Source organism: Poecilia reticulata, chromosome 16 (assembly GCF_904066995.2).
Source record: "Poecilia reticulata chromosome 16, P_reticulata-male-v2, whole genome shotgun sequence".
NCBI classification, from domain to species: domain Eukaryota; kingdom Metazoa; phylum Chordata; class Actinopteri; order Cyprinodontiformes; family Poeciliidae; genus Poecilia; species Poecilia reticulata.
Window position 1 is genome coordinate 4,151,214 of NC_088845.1, and position 22,735 is coordinate 4,173,948.

Below are 22,735 nucleotides of genomic sequence, written 5' to 3' on the forward strand. Positions count from 1 at the left end.
AAGAAATCCGAAGACTAGAATTTGTCTTGAATGTTGAATCAAATTATTGTTCGTCTTGAATGTTGAATCAAATTCAACAATGAACATTTGATCAAATTCTGATTCACACGAATCGATGGTAGTTCTCTGCTTAATATCACCATACTGTTCAAGAAAATCAGTAAGTTCATCAGTGGGGTTCTCCAAGACTCCATCAATCAATACTGTATTAGGGATTTTTAGACCAAGAGTTTCAAAAACCTCCATAATGGAAATTGAATTGGTGAGTAGGAACCAATACTTATTTGTGCAACTTTACTCAAACCAGTTTCTATTAATGACTGATCAAACAGCTCCTGGCTGGCTCGCCAATAATGTAGCACTATTTAAAGTGTAAAAGGACTGGATGGAAGAAATCAGAAGACTAAAATTCGTCTACTGGAGCCGTTGTCAGTAATCAAAACGATACAAAAGAACTGCTTTCAATACCATGTATTTTGAAGAAAAAAATTTAAGTGAATACAAGACATACTTAGAACCCAAAATAACTACAAAAAATATATACACAGTACTGCGGCAATCCTTCATTGATTTGTGCACAACTGGTCTCAACTTCCCCGCTGGTCAGTCCAAAGTCTGACCGACACACATTCAGAAGTCCATGGTTGGATTATCCAGATATTTAAGTTGACAATGTCCCAGCGCAAGTTCTTTCGGATAAAGAGATGAATAATGGAGTGTGTGCCTGAGTGGTGAGATGGAGGGGGAACTGATACAGACCAGGATGAAGTGATTCTTAGGACTCTCCTGTCTCCAGCTAGTTTTCAGAAGCTCGCCATCTTTTACCCTAAAAAGGGATCACCTGGCCTGTATTAAAATAAACAGGACCAGTAAATTTCCAGCCTGCTAGTTAACTAGACTTTCTTTTCAGTTATACACAGAAATGAATGCAATAGATCTAATCTGTCAGACCAAATAAAGTAATATTTATCTCATTTTCTTAAACATGTTGAATTTAAGACATTAGATCATACAGCAATTAGCATTGGCTACCACCAACATGCTAAAACAACATTGTGTCCACTACTCACCAATTCCATTAACAGTTGAGAGCATGGCAGCTTCAGGGCTCCAAACTCACTGGATCTTTTCAGATCTACATGATTTTTATATTGTAAGGTTAAAAAAAGTGCATAACAAACAAAGAGATAACTGATTGTTTGGAAACACCAACCTGTAGCTCCTTTGTCTCCAGCTTTCCCCCTCACACCTGACTGGGGAAAGCTGGAGCAAGCCTAAATAATTACATCAAGTGTGTCAATTGGCTGCATGCACTGTGTGCCTAACTGTCACTCTAACCAATGGGGCAGCAAGGCAGGACTAAGGGCAGTTTTTTCACCCCGGGTTACACCAACACTTCCAGTTTAAGTATTTATTTAGCTGTGTTTTACTCAGCTTTCAATCCAGGTACAGATGATTAAGACAGGAAGCAGAACAAGCTAAATACAGTCTCTCACTGTGATCTCACTGTGAGCTTATTTTGAAAACGCCTTTTGCATAAAATGTGGTTTAACCCACAGTAGGAAGGGTGTGACTTCCATGTGTTAAACACTGATGCATATATATATATATATATATATATATATATATATATATATATATATATATATATATATATATATATATATATATATATATATATATATATATAAGCTTGTCCATATATAGCAATGGACATGCTGACAATACAAAGGCTCTTTATAGTGTGTGAAAGTTTTTCTTCTTCTTTTCTCAGATGACTTAATAGAGCAAATGTCATTTCTGGTTTCAAAAAAGCAGAAGTTCAAAATTGCCAGAGCATTAAAAAGACTTATGAGCAAAGGAAATATCTACTTCTCCTAAAGACTGTAAAGACAGTAGAAATGGAAGATTGCGAGGTCCAGTATGCTACTGTGGTTTTCAAAAACAAGAGACCCCCAAGAGGTGAGTTTTGTGTTTATATTTTAAAAGTACTCTGTCTAATATGATGCTGTTTGTGCTTGAGGTTGGTATGATATGGTTTGTATGGTGGCTCTAGTCTGAGAAATTCTCAATGAACAGTCAACTTTTTGTTAAGCTGTTAAACATTTTACATCTAAGATCTTTGAGGGTAAAATAGCAGAATGCACAGTCTCAAATGTCCAACAGCATGCATTAACAATTGTTGTAATTAAATATGTTAAAAACAATTTAGCAAACCAAGGAATCTTCCAATAAGCTCATTTTGCTTTGTTCGTTTTAAACAAAGTTTAGTTAAACATTTCCAGTTACAGTTGGTTCATCCACAAGTAAAGCTTATATTTTATGAAATAGGTAACAGTTTTTGCTTGTTTTTGCATGTAGTAATTCATGCTATATGAGATAGATGGTTGGAGTTAATGGTCCAGCATAAGGACCAACACTGGAAAATCCCACATGAGGTATATCTACCACCAGCATATCAAGCAGATTTATAACATCATCCAGTGTTGGTCCTTACATAAGACCATAAATGCCAGCTGCCTACCTTATGATGAGAGTCAATATATGAGTTAAAGCTGCATCATGCAACTTTGATGGAAAGAAAAATCTGTTTTTTTACATATTTGGTAAAACTGTCACATGTCAAGACAGTGCAGAATGAGAGACAATCTGTGCAAAGGTCAAGTTCCTTCACCTCATTTATGAGCTGCTATCCTGGTGAAAAAAAAACCAAAAAACAAAAAAAATCAGACTAAGGAAGAGTGTCATAACATTGTCAATTGTGTATCAATGTGTCAATGTGTTAATGTGTCAATGGCAGAGAGACAACCTACCCTTAAAGAACAACTGTTTATATGCTGTCATCAGAGCCATGCTAACCAGCCTTAGCATTAATGACAAGCTCTACTGTAGAGATGATGTAGCATACCAGAGAGCAACAGGGTGGGTGTGAGCAGCGTATACACAAGCATATTTGGTATCATTAAGACGCTCCCCCTGGCTCTGAATGGGTTGTTTCTGACCAAGCGGGGTATTTTTGCAGTTAGAACTGGGAGCTTGATTTTCCTTCACATATTTTCTGTCTTCCACTATTTTATCAAGATAAAATGACAATTTTAACAAATATGTAAAGAACTTATTTTGCTGCAGCTTTAACAGCAACAGAATGATGTGAAATCAACTAAATGCGGGAATAAACGGCCAGACTAAAGGACAGCACTGGTTTTGGCAGCACAGGAGTTGGTCCTGAGCATGGTAACGACCAACCAACTGGACATTGTCTTCAATTATAATCAACAAAAGACAGCTTTGTTGATTGATGTGGCGTTCCCCAAACATGGAAACATCAGGAAAAAAAAATCATAAGAAACTGGAGAAATACCAGGGAAGATCTAGAACGAGCATAGCAGGTGAAGGGAACTGTAGTGCTGTGGTCATAGGAGCACTGGGGCAGTGACCCCCACACTGGAGAAGTGGCTCCAACACATACATAGAGAAACATTGAACAACTCAGAGCAGATGAGCAAAAGGCCCAGGAACAGCTACTGTGATGAACACTCAAGCTCCCAGGTCTCTGGTAGGACTCTAGCTTGAGATTAAGAGCTGGGTGGGTGGAAAAGAGAGCAAAATGTGTGTTTGGTAACTCAGTGAAGTTTACTTCATTTTATCAGTTGTTGCAACACAGAAAGCTCTAGTTCTGCATCTAATCCTCTCTAAACTGCATTGTGTGTCCACCCATATCTAGAGCTGTGATCAGATGTTGCAACACTCTGTGTGGTTTGTGATGTGATGGGTGTGAGAACTTCACACCCAGTCTACTATGTGTGTCTAGTACGTAGACATGCATGAGCAAGTTTAAAAATAAATAAATTTTTTGCTCATTTTCCTGTGAGGGTTGCTTTTCCTCTTTTTAAGTAATCAGCTCTATGTCTGTTTTAAATTACCTCAGTCTGAACATATGCTAGTGGAAAAAAAGACACTGACAGATACTTTCAGTTCCAAGCAAATAAGATTACATAATTCATTTTATTTAAAGGATTTATTAATAAATTAATTGTGTAACAAATGCAAGCTCTTGAACCTTCCTTTTTTTCAGCTAAAAACGAGGAAGAGGTTGTATACGATGAAGTGAAGAAACCCAACCAATCGTCTCAGCAAACATTTGACACAAATGGTAAGTAGTTGAGAAAATGAATACATACTAAAATAATATTGTGGCATATAAACTCTAAAAGAAGGAACTCAGTTATTTTTGCAAGTTTCAGTGCAGATAAACTCTCATCTGAAAGGAAGTGATTATTTTTCCAATGGAAACTGACACATTTGACTGAGTTTTTTCTTTAATTCTTCTCCAAGCGTCAGCAAAAGCAATGACTAAACGGAAAATCGTTCCATTTCAAAAATAGCCTTGCTACTGCAAATAGCTGTTGAACTACAGTAACCAATGGAGCTGCACCATGACACACTGTGGAGTTTCAGAGGGAAATGTATGGAGAGCCATTTCAGCCTAAATTAAATAAATAAATAAATAAATAAATAAATAAATAAATAAATAAATAAATGGGTGAAATAAATAAAAAATGAGTAAAATAAATTAAAAAATGAAGATCTGCATGTATTTTAACAACAAAACATCCCCAAATGCTGCCTGCTGCTGTCACCATGCAAAATAAACAGAAATATAAACAGTCATATTTTTATTTACTGAAAGTAAAAACTCATTATTTTTTCTGGTACTTAGCAAAGGAGCTCTCTTTGTTATGTCAATAATTTTTGTTAAATGTGAAAATTAAAACATTTCAATATAAAACAGTGCACACTGAAACTGGTTTCTCTTGCTATATGTAACTTCTACCCTCATAAAACGTTTGTCTTGTATATGTTCTGATGTATGCAGGACTTTTGTCAGACAAGGAAGCAGAAAGAAGATACTGGTATCACAAGTTTGCTTGTTGCTTTGGGAGTCTGTGTGTGATTTTGGTGATGATGATCATTGGAGTCAGCGTTTACTGTAAGTATGGGAAATATAAAGGTCGTGAATGAGGTGACAATCAAAGCTGGGATAATGTACTGACCCCAAAAACTGAACTGATGTAGGAACACGGAAAATGTGTGTCCTACAAACATAAAAATTACCTGATATATAGTTAAGTCTACATTACTACTATGAAATCCATAACATGTTGGTGGTGCTTTTTACAGTTCTACTTCAGCAGAGGAGTGATGAACAGCAGCTGACACAGCTGAGAACAAATCAAACATTTCTGCTGGAGGAAAATATCAACCTGACAAGAGACAACAAAAAACTCAGCTCAGATTTCACCATCCAGGTTTACAACTTGACACAACAAAAACAAAACCTAACAGAAGAACTGAGTCAAGTTAAAAAGACAAACCAGGACCTGCAGACAGATAAGGAAACTCTCTCAAGACAAATTGAAACCATAAAGAAAACTTGGACTGAGCAGAAACTCAGGATCATAAATGAATACTGTCACAGACGAAACAACGGTATGTTCAGATCTCCTTGTAGTAAATGATTATCCTTAATATTTGTCAGTCCAAATGTTTATTATTTCATCTCTTTTTCAGATAGAAGCAGTTCTTGTGAGAGCGGCTGGACTCACTGTCAGTCCAGCTGCTATGCAGTTAACAATGCTATACCTACGAAACGTAAAACCTGGACAGAAGCACAAGAAGATTGCAAAAGAAAAACTTCAGTTCTGACTGTTGTTGGTAGTGAAGAAGAAAAGGTAAAGACAAAGCTGGAAACTGTTTAAGTGAATTATACATATATTTTCTGTTGGTCCTGTAAGTGAAGTAAATATGTAATCATTTTATCTCATTCCATGCAGTTGTTTCTTGATAACACCAGTTGGAATGGAGATGGAATTACAGGATACTGGATTGGACTCAGAGCTGAAGGAGGGAGATGGAAATGGATCAATGGAAGTGATCTGACCAATCAGTGAGAAACACATTGTTGTTTAAATTTATATTAAACAAATCTATCAACCTTGATCTGACTGATGTTTTTCCTTAGAGTCTGGATACCGAAGCAGCCTGTTGATGGTTACTGTGTAACTTCTCTCCAGAACCGAGAATGGACCTCAGTGAGATGTACTGAAAGAAACGCCTGGGTCTGTGAGAAGTAGGCTTTATCTGTTTAAACATGAAATATTCAACTTCTAGAGGTTATTTAGAAAAATGTAAACATATCTATTCTTTAGTTCTATTGTTAAATTTTTTCCACAAGTTCTAAGCAGTTATAGTTTATTTTTGAATAAATTTAACATAGCAATGTTATTTCAATTACTGTACTTTTTATTATTTAAGCTGTAAAATTGCTTAGTGAGTGCATTCCACCTTTTTGATCTCAACGTAATTTTACTATGATGAAGTAAACAGAATTTAGAAAAAGTTAGTTTCTTTCGGTGACATACAGTAATAATTAATTTCACACATTTGAAATTATTTTCTACAGTTTGTTTCAGGGCCAAACTAAATAAGCATAGAGACTGAGGACTGGTGGTTCTGTTCTCTTTAGCTTTTCTATTTTTACAGTTGACAATTTTCATCCAGCAGGGGGTGCTGCTTTACTCCCAAAAATGACTGCTTCAATGAAATAGAAATATTTTTAAATGTTGAGGTGATGTGTCATATTACAAGTTTCAATGCACGTGCTTCTTTTAACATTGTTGTTGTGAATAAAAATAAAGTATGTAATGCTAGTGACAGCTGACTCTGCTTCATGTTTTCTTGTAACCTGCTCACTAAAGCTCCACCGGGCCTGACATTGTTCCTGCACTACACAGAGGATCATCATTATTACTTTCATTTAAAGTAAACAGATTAGAAACATCAGCACATTCTCTTCACTTAATATAGCTTTCTTTCTGTTGTAGGACTAATTATTGTCTGTTTATGTCAGATTCTTAAAAAAGAGGCTGAGGACTGATATGTTTCCTGTTTCTGAAGGTATTTTATTTTGCAGTGTTGATTTCTGACCAGCAGGGGGTGCTGCATTACTGTTTGAAAAGGCCAGGATGGCGAAATAATAATTTCATAATTCTAAACGTTGAGGTGATGTATCTTGTTAAATGTTCAGATGTATGTGCTCATTTTAACATCATTGTGAATAAAACTGATGTCTGTAATGACAGTGACGGTTGACTCTCTGCTTCATGTTTTCTTTTAACCTGCTCACTGGAGCTTCTCTAGGCCTGATGTTGTTCCTGGACTACAAAGAGAATCATCGTTTAACCCATTTTTTGAGGGAGGGACATTTGGAATGCGAAAAGACAACTTTTTCTTAAAAAGATACAGAGGGAAAACAACCCCACTGGGTCATTTTTGAGACATTTATGCATCCAATGGTGATTAAGGAGTACTTCAAGGCCCTATGGTGACATGCTCAAAGTGAAACTCAAAAGCCAACTGAACATCTCGGGAAAAACCCAAAAAACATCAGCCTACCTATACTGCTGATCAACTCTGACTGAGTTTAGGGAAACTGCATAGAAAAATCTAATGTCCTACAAGAAAACTCAAGGGTGTCCTTATTACCAAAACGGTTTCAACACAATATTCACAATGTGAATACTTATGTACATATGATTTTTTTTACAAATTTGCAAACATTACAAAAAAAAAAATTCTCACTTTGTTGTTAAGGGTTATTGTGTATAGAAAAAAATAACAATATGGCTGAAAAACGTATCACAATATGAGTTTTTCATGTCAATCGATATCAGTTGCCAATGACTTTGATAGGTATTTAGATATCTCAAATACTCCCAAACTGGTGGAATGACCTTTCCTGTTTTATGTGTGGTGAAAACTTAAACTGCTGCTGCATGTCACTCATCAGGTTGTTGCTAAGTAACCAAAAAGTGAGTGAGTTGATGTCACACACCCAGCTCGCTGTGAGAGGTTGAGCAGTTAAAATCTTTCCTCTGCCTACATTTCCCAGAGTGCTGTGCAGTTCTGGAGCGTTCAATGGATACCGTTTTAATTATCACATCTATTATCCATTGATATTGATCACATGTCTATCACAATACATATTGTTCTTGATTTATTGTTCAGTCTTGTTTTAACCCTGTTTGAAAAAAGGCTGAATTTATACAAAGTGTGCTAAAAGTGAAAAGTTGTGAAATCTCTCTGGGTCTACTATAGGTTTTGAAAAGCTTACGAAAAAATTTGTGAATTACAAAAACACATGTCCAACAAATCCAAACATTGAGCTGCAGCTCTATGGTTGACACACCTAATTATGTTAAAAGCAGAAATCATCAACTTCCTGTTTTTTTAAGAAGAGTTTTAGGTTTCCTCAGGGTCCATTAAGAACCCATATCATGAGTTGATTATTATCTAGTATCTAACTCTTTTAAGTTCAACTTGTTTGTTCTTTTGTGTGACATCAACAGAAAATGATTTATTTAGAGAAGTTCATGCTGAGGAGCAGCAACTTCTCAGCAGTTTCTGCTCCTCAGCAGTTTCCGAGGAGCAAGAAACTGCTGAGAAGTTTCTGAGAAGATGTTAAGATTTTGAACCCATCATAAAAGCAGATATAGTATGTAGAAAGACAGCACTCTGTTCTCATTAACAGTTCCTCTTCAACCTCCATCTGATGTTGAAGTTTTTATAAAATGGAAAGAAAAATACAAAGTCTGGTTGGCACATATGAGAACCCAAATGTTTCTTTATTTGCTGGAAAGATGAACTATCAGAGTTTTTCTTTTTTTTTTGTCCAGTTAAAGTATATTGTGAATATAGTCTTCTTACTTGACACTTGTTCATTTGTAGTGTTTAAACTAGATATACATAAAGTTCAACATGAGTGAAAAGTAGTAGAATTACTGAAAGCTAAACTAAGTTTGTGTTTGTGATGGATGTATGAGAACATTTCTGTTGTATTAATGACATTAAAGGACTATTCTCTTTAATATAGGAAGTTCTAACATCATTAGAACAATGAATGAGGGTGAGGAGGGAATTAGATACATACATACATACATACATACATACATACATACATACATACATACATACATATATATATATATATATATATATATATATATATATATATATATATATATATATATATATATATATGAATGATGAACTGGAGAAATACCAGGGCCTCAGAGAGGAACTGGAAAAGGCCCGGAAGGTGAAGACCACAGTGGTGCCTGTGGTCATCGGGGCCCTCGGGGCAGTCACCCCCAAACTGGAGCAGTGGCTAAAACAGATCCCAGGAACAACATCAGACATCTCAGTCCAGAAATGTGCAGTTCTAGGCACAGCCAAGATACTGCACAGAACCCTCAAGCTCCCAAGCCTCTGGTAGAGGACCCGAGCTCAGAGGATGAAAGAGTCCACTCACGGAGGGTGAGAAGGGAATTTACACAGTTTTTCTTGATTGCTTACACATCTCATTCACTAATCCCCTGAACAAATTCAGCTAAACTACAAGCACAATTCCTGCTTCACACTGTAATTTCTGTTCTTTAACACATATTTTCTGCATTGGCACAATTTTCAAGAGGAGAACATTTCTTGTTTTCACAAGAAACGCACTCATTAAACATTCCAAGTAAATTTTTCTTCTATGCACACTGATTCATCACTTGAGAAAACATCTGTCATAAACACATATGCCCTTCTACAAAATGCATAATTTTTTAAAATCTATAATTAATTTGTAGACAGTGTTAAGTTAGAGTCAAAGATCAAGTTTTGGTCAACAAAAAACAGCCATTGTTTAACCCACTGTGGGATGGTGTGACTTTTATGTGTGAAACTTTGTAAAAATGGAGAACAGCGTAACTCTTTGTCCTTTGAGACTGTAAAAGATAAAATGTAATTATACAGAATCACAATTTAATATAGTGAATTGTGTAGTGAGTGCATTCACTGAATTCTGAATGTTTTACAGGATACCAAAGCTCTTTATGGTTTGAATGTTTTCTAGATGAGTGATTAATGCAAATGACTTAAAAAAGCAGAAGTTCAAAATTGTGGGAGCTCTAAAGAGACTTGTGAGTGACAGGAAATGTTTACTTGTGATAAATACTGCTCTTTTGCACATTATTTACTCTCTTCTTCCTAACAAAAAACTTTAACAGAAAGACTGACGAGATGGCCGACAACGAAGTCCAGTATGCTTCTGTTGTTTTCAAAAACAAGAGATCGGCAAGAGGTGCGTTTTGTGTTTATGTTTTTTAATAATCCTCTGACTAACATGTTGCTGTTTATGGTTATGATCACTGTAGTGAGTGTAGTTGATTAATGCTGCTGACTGAGAAATTCTCAAGTAAATATTTGGCTAAGATGTTTCTCTGGGAACTTTGTAGATAAAACTACTTAATAAATTGCAATTGTTTCTAACATTTAATTAAGAATCTATTTAATGTTTTAACAAAATGTGCTAAAAAAATGTTTAACTGAGCAGGAAATCTTATTAGATAGACGCTGATTATGGTTGAAAAAGTGTAAATAAACGTTTGCTTTTAGTGTTGGTTTATCCATTAGGAAAACACTTTTTTATGAATTGGGTAACTGGACTATTTCTTTTTTTTACAAAAGGATGAACAATTATCATCAGATAACAAAAATGTTTTGTAACTTATAAGTTTTAAGGACAAAAATAGAATCTATAATTTAATTATAGATTTAATTATAGACCTAACGAGACCCAGAGACTCGTTCCTCATAAAGTGGGAAAGATAAATAAAAGTGACATTCATGTGTTAATCCTTAAAATTAAGGAAATATTAAAAGCATAACTTTCTTCCTAAGCTTATCTATATTTACAACTTTTGTGAAATAGTGTAAAGTAAGAGAAACTGAGACAAACAAAACTGAGTGACGACTGAATCACAGTGGGGCATCTTGGGTGTCTGCACTGCAACCATTAGCAACTGTCTGCATGTCAACATTGCAGGAAGTGAATAATTGGAAGTCAAAATTGGAAATCAAAGAAGAAAACGCTAATTTTCATTTAGAACAATCACATGCTAGCAGCAGGCATGACAGATAAATTTATTCAAACTCATACGATGCAGTTTTTAAGTTGAGGAGTATCGATCTGTCAGTACAGGAGGGAAATAGAGCCGCTGCACGTAAACTCGGCGTGAACGGAACCATGGTTCGGTTATGGAGACGGAGGGCTGTGTCCTCATAAATCCAGCAGATTTATTAGGACTCAGCCCTCTGCTGGGTCCTTATGGAAAACTGAGAGCAGCTTATAGCCTGGTGCGGCTTACATATGTACGTGCTTACATATGCACGTATTACAGTTTTATTTTATTTTTTTCTTCAAATGTGTAGCTGCAGCTTATTGTATGGTACACTCTATAGTCCAGAAAATACAGTATTCACTTTTGTCTTAGAACAGATTTTTTTTTTTTTTTGCTTTTCAAACAGAGGCCTGTCCAGTAAACTCATTGAACAGGAGGAAATGCAAACGTGGTAACTGAAATTTGCTTAATTTGATCAATTCCTGGCAACACAGAAAGTTCAAGATCTGACTCAGACTCTCATAAAAAAAACCGCAGTGCGTATCCACTCATTTCTAGAGCTGTGGGTAGCTGTTGCAGCACCCTGTGGGGTTTGGGATGTGATGGGTGTGAATGCTTCACTTACTGAGCAACAAACCCTACAGATACATGAAACCTGGATGTAACTATCAGTGTAACTGTAAACTGGACATGTCTCATCAGAGGCTGTGCAAAAAGGAAAGGTCAAAGACTTCTCACTCTGTGTGCTGCACGTGATAAAGTGCAGCATCAGATTGTTTTTCTCTTTATTTACTGAGACACTTTTCCTTTTTTATGAAAGATCAGCTCTCTGTCAGTTTGCTGATATTTTAACTTGCCTCCCAGTCTGGAGATATGCTTTGTATAATTCATTAATTCATTTAATTTACAAAATTAATTATGTTACAAACATTTGAACCTTTTCAGCTAAAAAAGAAGAAGAGGTTGTGTATGAGGATGTGAAGCCAAGACAAGCAGCTCAGGAAACGACTGTCACAAAGGGTAAGCAAATGAAAAAATAAGTAAATGCAACAATAAAATCTTGTGTGCATCAACTCAACTACAACAGACTCAGTTAGCTCTAACATTTCTTAAATGTTGCAAGTTTCAGTTCAGATGAACTCTCATCAAAAAGGAAGTGATTATTGTTGTCATGGAAACTGACACACTTGACTAACCCCTTTTTTTATTGTTTCTCAAACAGTAAACCAACATGACATTACACAACATTTAGAAGTTCATCTGAGCTAAGCTATAACATTAACCCATAGAGTGAACACATGAACAGATGAAATATGGAAGAAGTTCAACTGCCAGATCTGAAATCCAATTTACCAGGGTTATTAACCAAGTTGCCAGGCCTAGTCTAAACACTACTTCATCCATTAAATGCATGAAATGCATTGCATCTGACTGCCAAAACCCATCACGTCACAAACGTGACGTGATGGTTGTGAATACTTATTATCAGCCAAAAGAAACAGATATCAAAGTGTCTTTTTGTTTATTTTATTTTAAACATGAATGTAAAATTATTTATTCTTTCAACTTTTACCATCTGTGTAGGTTTCAGTTGGCATATTAGTGTCTTGAATTGTGAGAAAGTGCAACATCAGAAATGTCTTGCTTTATTTCCTGTGAAAGACATTTTCTCTTTTTCACTAACAATCAGCTCTACGTCAGTTTGCTAATATTTTAACTTTCCTCAGTCTGAAGTTATACTGGTGGAAGAAAAGACACTGACAGATGCTTTCATTTTCAAGCAAATATGACCATTAAACAATGAATTTAAATGCTTTCAACAATGTATTGTGAAACAAATAGACATTTGAGCTGTAATTTTTTAGCTAAAAAAGAGGAAGAATTATTGTACAGTAAAATGAAGAAACCAAACAAATCGTCTCCACAAACATCTGACACAAATGGTAAGCGATTGAAAAAAATAAAAATCATAAAAAAGAATCATTGCATGTGTAAACTCTTCTCCGACAGGCTCAGCTAACTTTAACATCACCAGTAAAAGGTGCAAGTTTCAGTTCAAAATAAACAGCAGAAAAAACAATGACTAAACTGAAACTAAGCATATTTTCCACTTTTCACCAAAAATATTCCAATACCTGTTGAACCACTGTAAAAACGGTGCTGTTAATAAATTAATTGTGACACACCGTAAACTGTTACAAGTTGATCAGCAGGAATTTTAACAACAGCAGAAGCAAAAGAAAATCACAGTATCAAATCCTGCCTGCTCTGGTGTCTATGAAGAGAAAAAACATGTAAAGAGAGAACTGAAATCAACATGAAGTTATGCAGCATTTAGACTGAGCTCACTGATCTCATTCATGATTAATTCATAGAATGGACGCCTACGCAGAAGAAATAAGGAAGGGCCTGCACTAACAGAAATGTTTTCAGCAGACAAGATAGTCCGAGGTTATTTTCAGAAAGACAAATGAAACACGTAGATCGCAGAAGACATTTTTTCTAGCAAGATACATATATTTTGTTTAAATGATCTAATATCTAATGTTTAAATGATCCAATTCCAAAAACAGAACCGTAGGACTGCTTCACTGAATATGGCATTAACATTTGTCCTGAGAGGTCTGATTATGTCTCAAAGACTCTAAATACAACTTTGAATGTGGAAAAGATGTACTGAAGATGGAGTAGCTCCAAAAATATTCAAAGATGGTCATAGTTACTGTTTCTGCATTCAGATATCTAGGATCGTTCTGTAAACAGTGTTACCACATTTAGTATGTCAGTCTGCAGTTATCAGGAGTACTCTAAGCATAGGATTCTTTTGGTCACAAGTTTTTACAGACTTGTTATAATCCTCAATAAAAAGTTTTCATACAAGTTGGGATTTTGCTGAGTGATACTTACTGATTGCTGCAACATAACGTGACTCAAGGAATCTAAAACATCTCGGAGCATGACTTTAGTTGTTTGACTGCTGTACCTGTTTAAGGAATGACATTTTCCGGGTCCCTTTTCTGATAATGAAGTATTTAAAGATCATGTATTCAGATATTTTTCTTCTATATTGTATGTATTGAAACATAACAAATGGTTTCATTCCAAGAAAATTTACATAATTATGACACAGATGAATTTCAGCCATGTTGAACCATGTTTAAACTACATTCAGTCATTTGAATGTAGTTCAAATGACTACATTTGAGCTACATTCAAATGTAGTTTAAATACAGTAGTTCAAATGTAGTTTGAACTACTGTAATTCAAATGTAGTTCAAATGTAGTTTGAACTACATTCAAACTACATTTGAATAGTTCAAATGACTGAATGTATCTGAAATGTTTTAGAAAAATGTATAAACCAGTTGATGTGCTGTTTCCTACTCACTCTTTCACTTAATGTGTTCATTTGGATTACAAGGATTTGATTGATCAAATATATGAATCAGTAACAAATTATTAAAACCATATCTGGACAACGAGTGCATGCAAGCTAACATTACTGCAAAAGAGTTGAAAACCAGAGTCAGGATTAAAGAGCATGTATTTATAGTAGGTTAAATATTTCAAGAGAAGAACTGCAAAAATAAGATGTTAATAAGATGTAAAATGCACAAGGATGGACTTGTCTTTATATGTTTGCATAAGACAATTATTGGAAAAACAAAACAACTTTTAAACCTTGCCCAATGCCTTAATTTTTAGCTTTCAAGCTATTATTCTTGTACATCCTTTATTTTAATAAACAGATCTCCAAGTTGTATGTTTTTTTAAACTTATTTCAGTCTAGCAGTTGTTTACACCATATCTTCATTTTTAGAGGATTGTGCCTTTGTCTTCAGAAATATAAAGCTGTCCTCAGCTGCATATATATCATTTTTAGGATATTTTATTACTGTGTGAATGTCATCCTATTTGAAGAAGCAGTTTAGATTTAGTTTGGCAACTTTGCCTGTAATACTCCAAACCCGTCTCAAGCCATCGTCCCTCTCAGCTGTGAACTATGTTTGCTTCATAGGCTTACGACTCACTATCTAAAAATAAAACTGTCTTTTCTCCACCATCTTTCTTTACTAAATGATGCACATCAAAACAGGTTTATCTTGCTGTAGTTTAATCCAAATAAAAATGTCTGTTGTATATTTTCTGTTTAGTCTCTGCAGGACCTTTATCAGACAAAGAAGCACAAAGATGTTGCTGGTATCAGAAGTTGGCTTATTGTTTTGGGAGTCTATGTGTGATTTTGGTGATGGCCATCATTGGAGTCAGTGTCTACTGTAAGTATGTAAAGAACATTTTTAAGACTGAGACAGGATAGAAAGTTTGGATGTTTACTTCCATGGAGATCATGGAATAATATGTAACATTTAAATTAAAGACATATGGAAATGGAAATTAGAATGCATCTAAAACTGAAAGAAGTTTCTGTTTTTGTTATACGGTTTTGTTCTCTACATATTTTTATTTCCCGTCTATGTATTTATTCTATATTATCACTATCTGTAACATGTATATATTTTGCAGTTGTATCTCTTGAAAAGAATGATAAACCTGAGCTGAAACAACTAAAAGACAACCAAACTTTCCTGCTAGATGAAATTTACAATGTGACAAACTTCAAAAATAAAATCAGTTCTGATTTCAAAGCCCTGGCTCACAACTTCACAAGCTGCAAAAACAAAAGTTCACAATTCAGTATCCAGGTTCAAAACCTGACACAACAACAAAACAACCTGACAGCAGAAAATAGTCAGGTTAAAATGAAAAACCACGACTTGCAGACAAAGATGAAAACCCTCACAGAAGAAATAAAAACTTGTAATGAGCAGAAACTCAGTCAAGCTCTACAGATCATTGATGAATACTGTCCCAAAGAATACAACGGTATGTTGAGACTTACTTATAGTATAGTATATTAGCTTTAATTATAATTATGTTGGCCAGATCAAATAAATATTTATTATCTGATCTCTATCGTTTCAGTGAGAAGGTGTAGATCTTGTCCGAAACAATGGATTCACTCTCAGTCCAGCTGCTATGTAGTTCATAATCCTGAACGTAGGGATCAGAAAACCTGGGAAGAAGCACGAGAAGACTGCAGAGGAAAGAGTTCAGATCTGCCTGTTGTTGGTAATGAAGAAGAAAAGGTAAAGACAGAGCTGGAAACTGTTTATATGAATTACACACATATTTTCAACACAAACTGTTGGTCATAGAAATGAAGGAAAGATATGATCCTTTTTTGTCTCATTTTCCACAGAGGTTTGTTGACAGCAATAGCTGGAAGGATGACGAGGGTGAAATGAAAGGATTCTGGATTGGTCTCAGAGCTAAAGGAGGGAAATGGAAATGGATGGATGGAAGTGATCTGACCAATCAGTGAGAGACACATTGTTTCTTACCTTTGTATAAAATAAATCTATCAGCCTTGATTTAACTGATGCTTTTCCTTAGAGCCTGGATACAGAGGCAGCCTGCAACTGATGGTCAATGTGTAACTTCTCTCCAGAAGCGAAAATGGACATCAGTGAGATGTACTGACAGGAACGGCTGGATCTGTAAGAAGAAGGCTTTATCTGTTTAAACATAAAATGTTAAGATTATTTGGAAAGCCTAGAAAAAAAAATACATCAAAATTTTATTCACATTTTCTTTCTGAATGCTATAGATGTATTATTAATTATAATATGAATAAAAGCAAATGTAATATAATGTTGGCATGTAGTTATTTTAATAATGTAAGCTCTTAAGTGGTAGAGTTCATGGACCCATCTGTTTTGAACTTATGTTAGTATTTTAGATCCCTGCTTCATGTTTTCTTGTAACCTGCTCACTAAACCTGATTTTGTTCCTGGACTGTAAAGAGGATCATCATTATTATGTGCATTATTATGTTCACTTTAATATAAACAGATTTGATACATGAAACATGATCAGTGATCTATGATCAACATGGCTTTCTCTTGTTCAATAAATGATTGTGTTTATATTAACTCATTTTCAGTTTTTCCTGAAACTTCAGATTTTGAACCTCTAATCAAGAGTAAACAACATGATCAGTTCCCTAATTAATTCCCCCACACTCAAGTTTATAATGTTATTTTTACATCAGAGGTTGAACTTAGACCTTAAGTTATATTTTTAATTTTTTGCTCTTTATATAGAAAATGCTTCTGAGTTATTATTCTTTAGAATTTGGGTAGAAAAAAAAAAAACGCTACTTAAATAGTTTGTTTTTGGTCATAGCTTTTTTTTTTTCTTTTTCTTCCCAGGGCTCACCTATACTGTCAGTGTCACAATGGTTTGTTCTTATGACACATTTTAATGTAAATACTGAGTGAAATTTCAAAAACAGCTACTAATCATCTTAAAATTGAAGATTTTAAATGTGATTTTCTTCTTTTAGGGTGGAATTCACACATTTTCAGAACTTCTAATTTTCTGTCAAAATGTCAGTTTGCATTTTTGTCAGAAAATGGATCTGTAATCTGTTACCTGGATGATATAAAGCACACAAAGACAAGAAGCATTAAATGCTAAATGATCAGAGACATTTGATAAGATAACCTGTCCCTGAGTGCTCAGAAACTCAGACTGAAGTAATTATTTTTCAAGACAATGCTGACTCATCAAACATCATAATTCCAGGCCTGATTGAATATTCTATACAGTTTAATTGCAGCTCTATGTAAGTCACACCTCATGTTACCAGATGTTGGAAGCAGAAATGATCAATCTGATTTTAAAGAAGACTTGTATGTCTACTCAGGGTCTATTTAGAACCAATATCAAGAGCTGGATTGTAAATAACCCCAAATTAAGCTCCTTATTTGTTGTATTTAGTTAGTTTTATTTTGTATAAGATATGGTTGACTTCCGGTTTTTGATTTGATGCTTTTATTTTTGATAAGAGAGCTTCCGCTGTATATCATAGAACAGCAGCTTAACAATAGAAAGAACGAAAGACAAGTTGCAGCAAAGTTTTTGATAGTATCCTGTTATCAGCGGCCCCCTTGATAGAGGCACAAGGTATGTTTATTTTGTAAATAAGAACATTTCTATTATTGATTAATTGAAACTGTGCATTTTTTTATTGTATAAGAATACTGGTTCAGGCGTTACCGTCAACTACAATAACTCAAACTAGGATGGTTAAATCACACAGAGAAAAGGGGTATAAAGTACTCCTGTTTATGTTGATTAGTTAAAATAAAATGAAAATATTTTATGTGGAACAAAATAGAAAAGAGGAAATATTGCTCAATCACCATGTTTGAGATCAAGGGCGTAGGAACAAGTTTAGCATTGGGGGGGACACATATCGGAAACTTGAAAGATCCGTAAATAGCTTGAGCAAAAATGTCTAACAATGGTGTCATCAACGTGTTACTCTAATCTGAGCCCTTGTAACGAGTAATCTAATGTGCTACTATTTACAATCCAATAATCAGATTAAAATTACGTATCCAAGTTACGTATTTGTGATTAGTTTTAGAAAACACATATTGTTGCTTTCTTCTTTTTTCTTGGGGAGATACGTTTCATGTATGTATATGTATATGTAACACCAGCGACACAAACGTAAACGATGGAGGGAAAACAGATGCAAATTTCTAGCTGATGGATGAATTTTTCATTGAGTGATCAAATTACTCTTTCAAAGTAACTATGCCATCCATGGCAATAAATTAACTACACTATATACTATATGTGTGTAGACCTGTCACAATAACACATTTAGATTTTTGATAAACAATATTGTTGCTTTTAGACCATTTTTTAGTAATGTTCCTGCCATTACATAATTTAGTAATGGCAAAATTATAATGCAAGAACACAATCTGAAAGATCAGTAAACTTTAAATTATAACGAACATTTAACACTGCAACTGGAAGACATTTCAAGTATCTAAAATAAATAAACAAAAACGACAAATAAAATGAATTTTGAAGTCTTTGTAAATAAAATTTTCCTTCAAAAAAAGGTTTAGCTGAGACCAAAGCACCAACCAGAAAGCTTTTATCATGCAGTTTTTTGTAGAAAGAAAGATGAATAAAAAGAGAAGTGATAAATCATGCCAATGGAAATGATTGAATTTGTTTGAATTTATCATGAGCACGGAGCTCGGTTCATTGTGCGCGTTGAAGCGGACACGCAGCGGCACGAGCTGACGCCGCCGCATGCGCAGCGTGTCGCAGCGCCTCGTGCATCTCTGGATCTTTGCAACTCGGTGCGGATCCCGCGCGCCGCTCTCCCAGGTGGCTCCAATGTAAACTGTAACTATAAACGCCATACCGCTGTCTTGGCTCAAAAACGCGAACTGTTACAACCGCGACTATAACTCAGCCTTCCGGAGAGTCAAAAAGTGGTATTTCAAGAGAGTAGAAGAAATCCTGTTTTTTGAACAATAACAATTTTTGTTGCTAAGATGAGTGTGTTTACTGGTAACCAAGTGCCACAAAGTTCCATAAAGTAAACATCTGAGGGAGAGCAGAAGAAATCCTATGTTTTTTGAACAATAGCAATTTTTGTTGCTAAGGGATTAGTGTGTTTACTGGTAACCAAGTGCCACAAAGTGAACTTCAGAATTTTACTTTAGCGAAATTTGCTAACGGTAAATGTCTTGTATCTAATCAGGTAAGCGTAACTTCGAAAGAGCTTTTGTTTTATAAACTACTTGTTATTAAATGATGAGTTCAAAAAAGTAGAAATATAAACCAGCTTAAAAAACTGATTAAAAAGGAGCTTATTGCAAAATATGTTCTATAAGATGACTGTTTTCAAGTCTGTAAATACTATTGATGATATATACTGTTTAAATAATGGGACATCTTTAAATGCCATGTAAAATGGAAACAAGTTGTCTCGTTTTGATGTTTTGACAGTTAATTGATTATAAATTGATAAGTATGAAAGGGGCAGGACATTATAAGATATTACATCTTCTACCTGCTCCTTTTCAAACAGAAAATATAAAATTTGCATGTCACTTGTGCATAATAATTTGTTTTACCTCTTATTTCTCTAGTCTGTTTCATTCTATTCTATTTTATTTTATTTTTTTCTTTCTTGATTGTCTTTTCTGTCTGTTAGAAATAAAAATAAATACATAAATAAATAATTAGCTGGCCAAAGGAGGAGATGAACACCACGGATGTTAAGACTCTGAAGCTACTAACCATGCATGGAGGGTCCCACCCCAAATCCAGCACCAGAACCAGTTGGACTGACAGGAAGCCGGAGGAAAGAGACGGGGGAGGATTCGGCTGCAGCAACGCCGAGACCGAGTGGGGGAGAGGGGCGAGAAGGAAGGAACAACATGAATCCACATCAACCACTGTGAAGGACGACCTGTCTATAATGTCCATCTAGATCACGACTTTAAATCTGAAACAACAGAACAACAGAGTGAGCAGCAAAACTTCACTCTACCAAGTACTACCAAGTATCAAGTACTTCAACTTTTGACACCAAAGAGGACAACGTCCAGAGCAACAGCTAGTTTGGATGTTTCTGAAAGGTTCTCCACTCAAAGAACTATTGCTGGTCCACTGTCGAGTGACCGAAGCAGAGAGTGAAGATTTATACTTTTATGACAGGAGGTAACAAACCCTCCTGAGCAGACAGGCGATCAGTGTTCCTACTTCTACGCTTTACCTACTTTCCAGATGGAAAATCTGCGCTTTCTTGTTGGGTTTTGAACGGACACTTATCTATACCTTCACTGTACTAATGTAATTTTTTTTGTTTTGTTGGGTTTCCTAGAAAACACATGAAATTGGGTAGCTTAATTATGATCATTGACTCCTAAGGATATTTAATAGTTTAGAATTTTTTTTTTACTTTGATTCAATGTAAAATCAACACAAAATGTGTATAGATCTAAATTTAGATGAAGGTGTAGAGAAATAAAATTGTGTTAATAGTTAATAATTATGTTGCTTGGCTGTTATGCGCTAAAATACATTTTTATCAAAAGGATATGTGCTCATAACTCTTCCCTGTACTGTATGATGTTTTTACAATTTTTTCCACAATTCCCAAAAGGGACTCATACATGAGCTCTAACTTGTGCTTCCTCATAGCAGGTGGTGCTACTACATGGAGAACTGCATCACAAGTTGTTTGCTGGCTTCTTGAGAGCCAATATGGCTAATTGACAAAATGAATATTTCTTGTTCTCAGGCCAGCTCTGGTATATTATGTTCTGCAAAATGTGCAGTTCCTTCTTTGTTTATGCTTCCAGCTTACTATACTGTAGCTCCTTCAGTCATTGCAACATGTTCCAGCACTGACACACACTCCAACCCTTCCATCTCTGGGTTTTTGTATGCGAACTGAGCCCTCGACCAAGACGTTCCCTGTCCTTTCCTTTTCTGTGGCGGACACTTAGATCATAGAGACGCAACATCCGTACATGCATGAACATGAAACTGTGTATATTTATGAGTATGTAAATGTATGTAATCAGAAATGACATGCATATACATCAAGTGGTTTCTGGTTTGCAAAACTGTGATCAGTTTGACTTTGTGCATGCATGGCCAATAGACAGTATTTTTTGTATTTGTGCATGTTACTGTATCTATCACAGATCTTAAAAAAAAAAAAAGACAAGATGGCTGTCCTGCAGGAGGCACTTCAGTTTTGCAAGTGAGACACTTGTTGAAGTTGAACTTGAAGTTGCAACTTGTGGTTAAGTTAATACTTGCATAATCTGATTGCAACACTGACACAACTAAGACAGGGTCTGTCTTAGTTGTGTGTTTTCTGGCAGAGTGCCTGAAGTGTGTAATAATTCTACGAAACGTCTTAGGCCATGAGGTAAAGACTGAAAAGTGTGCTGATGCTGTCAATACTGTTTCTCAGAGTCATTCACATTTTGAAGAGTGTTGCACCTAAACTATAGAGCTCAGCGCTCCTGTTGTCTCTCCACTGAGTTCATGTTCTACTGAAATATCCACAATTTCAAACTGTGCACCAGTTCTGTGGTTTTAAATGTGACCGTTAGCTCTTCTGCTGCAGCAGGTTTGGGTTTGTGGCTAGAATAAGTGCAAAACCCTGTTAGAGGATTTCAGTTCACTATTACTCATTGGTTATCGCTCACTGTCAGTGGATCACATCTTGCACCCTTGACTGTGCTGACCTTGAATTTCTTTGACTGTATGTCGACAGGAACTGCATGATTATCATCATCAGAGAGCTTCTCTGTGTCACTATGAGGGCCACAGTTTCATCATCTTTTTTACTAAGCAAACATTTCAAATAAACCTTTTTAATTTGTCATTAATAAATGCTGTGTTTAGAAATTTGACTGAGAAATCATTTTAATCCATTTTGAAAGAAAGTTGTGACCAGGCAAAATAAGGAAAATGTGAAGTTCTGTGAATACTCCCTGGATACAAATTCTTACTAGAAAATTAGAGAATTCCACAAATATTTTTACTCCAAAAGACTCTTAACTCTACCAGATGTTCAAAGCAAAGACACATTATTCACACATTGTTACTTCCTGATCCTTCAGGAAACCTTCTGTGTTTCTACTCGGTCCATTCAGAACTAAAGACTTTAAAGTTTCTTCAGGTTGCATTTAGAAACCACATCATGACTGTGATATCATCTAGTATCACACTTTTTATTTAGCTTGATTGTTTCTTATAATTTATGCAGCTATTGAAATAATTAAAGCTTTAAAGTTGCTTTGTGGGTGGATCCAACCTTCACTGAA

General features: G+C 35.2%; 2 protein-coding genes across 2 annotated transcripts; both read left to right on the forward strand.

The window, feature by feature from the left end:
* Nucleotides 1–1,765: 1,765 nt before the first annotated feature.
* On the forward strand, nt 1,766–6,714 carry LOC103477620 (asialoglycoprotein receptor 1-like). Its single transcript, XM_008430836.3, has 7 exons — nt 1,766–1,962; nt 4,076–4,153; nt 4,877–4,990; nt 5,182–5,490; nt 5,572–5,732; nt 5,835–5,947; nt 6,023–6,714. The coding sequence occupies exons 1-7, from the start codon at nt 1,902–1,904 to the stop codon at nt 6,132–6,134; spliced, it is 948 nt and encodes a 315-aa protein (XP_008429058.2). The 5' UTR covers nt 1,766–1,901; the 3' UTR covers nt 6,135–6,714.
* Nucleotides 6,715–10,039: 3,325 nt separating this feature from the next.
* Nucleotides 10,040–16,957, forward strand: LOC103477722 (uncharacterized). Its single transcript, XM_081597333.1, has 7 exons — nt 10,040–10,186; nt 11,952–12,026; nt 15,161–15,320; nt 15,385–15,890; nt 15,990–16,153; nt 16,267–16,385; nt 16,461–16,957. Exons 1-7 carry the CDS (start codon nt 10,126–10,128, stop codon nt 16,588–16,590), a joined length of 1,215 nt encoding a protein of 404 aa, XP_081453459.1. The 5' UTR covers nt 10,040–10,125; the 3' UTR covers nt 16,591–16,957.
* Nucleotides 16,958–22,735: the final 5,778 nt, after the last annotated feature.

What these genes read in the sequence shown, in the direction of transcription:
- LOC103477620 (XM_008430836.3), top strand. Translation starts at nt 1,902, where the DNA reads ATGGAAGATTGCGAGGTCCAGTATGCTACTGTGGTTTTCAAAAACAAG. An exon ending in TTGGTAGTGAAGAAGAAAAG is followed by an intron (nt 5,733 to 5,834) that starts GTAAAGACAAAG and finishes CATTCCATGCAG; the next exon opens with TTGTTTCTTGATAACACCAG. An exon ending in GGAAGTGATCTGACCAATCA is followed by an intron (nt 5,948 to 6,022) that starts GTGAGAAACACA and finishes GTTTTTCCTTAG; the next exon opens with AGTCTGGATACCGAAGCAGC.
- LOC103477722 (XM_081597333.1), top strand. Translation starts at nt 10,126, where the DNA reads ATGGCCGACAACGAAGTCCAGTATGCTTCTGTTGTTTTCAAAAACAAG. An exon ending in ATTTTTAAGACTGAGACAGG is followed by an intron (nt 15,321 to 15,384) that starts ATAGAAAGTTTG and finishes TTTAAATTAAAG; the next exon opens with ACATATGGAAATGGAAATTA. An exon ending in GGAAGTGATCTGACCAATCA is followed by an intron (nt 16,386 to 16,460) that starts GTGAGAGACACA and finishes GCTTTTCCTTAG; the next exon opens with AGCCTGGATACAGAGGCAGC.